The sequence below is a fragment of the Helianthus annuus genome, chromosome 9, assembly GCF_002127325.2.
Source record: "Helianthus annuus cultivar XRQ/B chromosome 9, HanXRQr2.0-SUNRISE, whole genome shotgun sequence".
Classification (NCBI taxonomy): Eukaryota; Viridiplantae; Streptophyta; class Magnoliopsida; order Asterales; family Asteraceae; genus Helianthus; species Helianthus annuus.
In genome coordinates this window covers 172,849,984-172,854,131 of record NC_035441.2, presented here as the reverse complement: position 1 = coordinate 172,854,131, position 4,148 = coordinate 172,849,984, and the positions used below count along the sequence as shown (strand labels likewise).

Sequence of the window (4,148 nt, the reverse complement as noted above, 5' to 3'; positions counted from 1 at the left end):
TGGTGGGCGATAGAAGCTTCTACAACTGTCTTTTCTGCAGACACTTGGGCACGCCCCCGTGCTCATTGAGCACGGGGCGTGTTCAGCCTTCTGTTCTCTTGTTTTTGCTTGGGAGGATGCTGTCGGGGGTCGGGCATGCCACGTTTGTTCCTTTTCTTGTATTTATGTTAGATTTAGCTGCCTTTTTGCTTCTTTTGTTCATTTGAGCTCATTTAATCCTGAAAATACAAAAGGAAGACAAAAACACACTTTTTCCAACATTAGTACTAAAAAGGGTTAGTTTTATGCCACATTTGATGTAATTTATATGTTGCATTTTGCGCACATCATCCACGCAAAGAGTTGTCTGGCCTTTCGAAATTGAGCCACGTATACTATCCTATAATTCCTTTCATTTTCTTTTGACATCCACGTAGTGACATGCATTCTACATATGCATGTTTTCAAATTTTCATAACTTAGTTTTTTTTCTTTTTAGTTATTATAATTTTATTATTTTATATATTATAATTAATTCAGCTGCTTCACTTATTTGGTGCGTATAACTTCTAAAATATGACGTTTTATAAAACAGTGAATACGTCATTAGAACGGGAATATCTGTATCTACATTTTGAACCAAGTTTCATTAAAAACGGAATAAGTTCAAACATAATGTATTTTTATAATTTAATTATTTAACGGTTCCTACGCTTGCTCAAAATACCTCATATTTCTATCGCTCAACTTACCCATGATGCATCCTTTTAATAACATAAGTTTTTATATACTTTATTATTATTATTATTTTTTTTTATAAATAAAAATTTTGGGAATGTTACAGGTGGGGGTTGACTTCGGGCTCAGGTCAGAGTTGATCAACAAAATTCTAGGCTCTTCATGTAATAATGGGTGAACTTATGAATTTTTTATCCTTTAACATTCGTGGTCTCCGGGGTTTAGAAAAACAACGGTGGGTTAATGATTTGAAATCAAAACATGGTATAAGTTTTATGGCTTTTCAAGAAACAAAAAAAAAAAGATTCGGTAAAGGCTGAAGAAGTCGCTGGTTTTGGGGGAAATAAGAAGTTTGGTTTTGAGAGTGTCGGTTCGGTTGGTTTATCTAGAGGGCTGTAATGTCTATGGGATTTGTCTGTGTTTCATATGTCCAGTGTTGTTAAGAATAGGAACTATCTTCTCATTAGGGGTAAGATTGCGGGGAGTGGTTTAGTTCTGAACATTTTTAATGTGTATGCTCCTCAGAGTGTGTTGGCCAAAAAGCTCCTGTGGGACGAGTTGACTCAGGTGATATCGGATTCTGATGGTTTTTGGGTTCTCTGGGGAGATTTTAATGCTGTTCGGTATCGTGAAGAAAAGAAGAATTGTTCGCTTAAACAGTCCTGTGTTGATAATTTTAACAACTTCATTTTCGACGCTGGTTTAATTGAGTATAGTCTAAGAGGCAGGAAGTTCACATTCTCTTCGGCTAATGGTAGAAAACAGAGCAAATTAGACAGATTCCTTATTAACCCAGGTTTTTTTAATTCTTGGCCGGAAGCGAGTGTTGAAGCGGTGTCGACCTTTTTGTCCGATCATGGCCTGATTCTTTTGAAGTCCGTTTTAGTGAATTTCGTGGCAAGGCCGTTACGGATTTTTGATTCTTGGTTTGACAGACTGGGTTTCCAAGAAGTGGTGGTGAAGGCTTTGAAGAAAGATCTCGGGTGCCACGGCCCCCCAGATACCATTCTTATGAGAAAGCTGTGCGATCTTAGAGTTGACTTAAAAGTTTGGAGGGATGAAATGTTGAAAAAAAGTTCGGAGAAGGTGAACTTGCCTTCGACGGACCTCGGTAATATTCAGGCAGTTATGGAAGAAAGGGATCTTACTGAAGAAGAGGAGTGGATTCTTTTGGAAAGTAAGAAAGTGTTAAAAGAGGAAGAAGAGCGGAAAAGTAGTGACTTTAGACAAAGATCGAGGATAAAATGGGCTAAGGATGGCGACGAAAACTCAAAATTTTTTCACGCTATGATAAATTGCAGGAAAGCGTCAATTCTATTCATGGCTTGGAGGTTGATGGCATTTAGGTGTCAAAACCGTCGCTTGTCAAAAAGGAGGTTTTCAGGTTTTTAAAAAATAAGTTTGTTGGAGAATGTGTTGATTGTCCTCGTCTCATTTGTGCCGGTATAAAAAAAATCTCTGATGCGGATTCCATGATGCTTGACTCTCGGTTCACGAAGGAAGAGATTAAGGTGGCTGTCTTCGAGTGTGGTGATGATCAGGCCCCGGGCCCCGACGGTATTAACTTTCGTTTTGTCAAACGTTTTTGGAATTTACTAGAAGATGATTTTTTTCAATATTATGGCTGAATTTTATGTTAATGGGGTGATTAATATGGGCTGCGGCTCCTCTTTTATTTCCATGATTCCTAAAGTTAACGACCCGATCGGGCTAAAAGACTTCCGGCCTATTAGTTTGGTGGGAATCATTAACAAGGTGATTTCGAAGATTTTGGCGAATAGGCTTAAAAGATTGCTGGACTCGATTATTTCTCCAACTCAATCTGCCTTCATCAGTGGTAGGTACATTCTGGATGGTCCGCTTATTATTAACGAAATTCAGAACTGGATCAAAAGAGTTAAGAAAAAGATTTTTATCCTCAAGATCGACTTTGAGAAGGCCTACGACAACATTAATTGGAACTTCGTGCTGGATGTTCTCAATCAAATGGGTTTTTCTAATAAGTGGTGTTCGTGGATCAAGGGTGTTGTTTCCTCGGCTAGGGCTTCGGTTTTGGTCAACGGTTCCCCGACCTTCGAATTTAAATGTCACAAAGGTATGCGTCAAGGGGACCCTATTTCCCCTTTCCTTTTTGTCATCGTCATGGAAGCTCTAACGTGCACGATAAATAAAGCTTGTGATTTGGAGATAGTCAAGGGTGTTTCTCTCCCTAATGAGTGCCCAGTTGTTTCTCACTTATTTTATGCGGACGACGCTATCATTCTGGGTGATTGGACTAGGGCGAACATTCTAAATGTTGTGAGAATCTAGAGGTGCTTTCATGTGTGCTCAGGGCTCATAATTAACTTATGCAAATCGAATTTATTTGGGGTTGGTATGCAGCCAGGGGAGGCAGAGGAGATGGCGGAGATTGTCGGCTGTAAAGCGGATTCGTTCCCGTTCAAGTTTCTCGGTTTGTCTGTTGGGGCCAATATGAACCGGATTTCAAACTGGAGACCAGTCTTTGATGTTTTTGAGAAACGTCTTTCCATTTGGAAAGCCTCTTTTCTTTCGATTGGAGGTAGAGTTACCATGATTCGTTCTGTCCTTGAAAGTCTTCCCACCTATTATTTTTCTCTGTACCGCGCCCCGGTTAAGGTCGTGCAGGACTTGGAAGCTCTTATCAGAAAGTTTCTTTGGCGGGTTCCCCGGAGGTTAAAAAGGTTCATTGGGTCGCGTGGGATAGGGTTGCTTCTCCAGTTAAGATGAGTGGTTTAGGGCTTCAAAATCTTAAAGACGTGAACACAACTTTGTTATCTAAATGGGGGTGGAGGCATAAAAATGAGCAAGAAAGTTTGTGGGTGAAGGTTGTTAATGCTTTACATGTTGGTAGTTCTGACTGGGACTTTCTCCCAGTGAAAAAAAGCTTATGGTGGGGTTTGGAGCAATATTGTTTCGGTTATAAAAGACCGTTGATTGATAATGTGCCTGTTCGGAATTTATTCAAGGGAGTGGTGGGTAGGGGTGATAATATTTTATTTTGGCTAGATCCGTGGCTTTTTGATGTCCCGTTGAAGGAGAAATTCCCCTCTCTTTTCCATTTAGAAGTTGTGAAGTCTTGCAGTGTGCGTGACCGTCTTGAAGGTGAAGGATTCTGGCTTTGGAGGCACAATCCGGATTCCGTCAAGGAGATGGCTAAATGGCAGTCGTTAGGGTCGGCTTTGGCTTCGGTTAACCTATCTTCAGGTTCGGACAAGTGGTCGTGGTTGGGATGTGGGTCTAAGGGGTTCTCGGTTGCGGCTGTGAAGCAGCACATAGTGTCTAAATGTGATTTTAGCAGCCGTTTCGTCATGGATTGGTGCAAATGGGTCCCAAAAAAATGTAACATTTTCGCTTGGCGTGCGGATTTGGATAGAATCCCGACGGTTGAGGCGCTTGCTAAAAGGGGTGTG

General features: G+C 40.6%; 1 protein-coding gene across 1 annotated transcript; it reads left to right on the top strand.

Annotated features, from left to right (window-relative positions):
- The first annotated feature begins 1,143 nt into the window (after positions 1–1,143).
- On the top strand, positions 1,144–2,109 carry LOC110876771. The gene has a single exon (XM_022124933.1). It carries the CDS (start codon positions 1,144–1,146, stop codon positions 2,107–2,109), a length of 966 nt encoding a protein of 321 aa, XP_021980625.1.
- Positions 2,110–4,148: the final 2,039 nt, after the last annotated feature.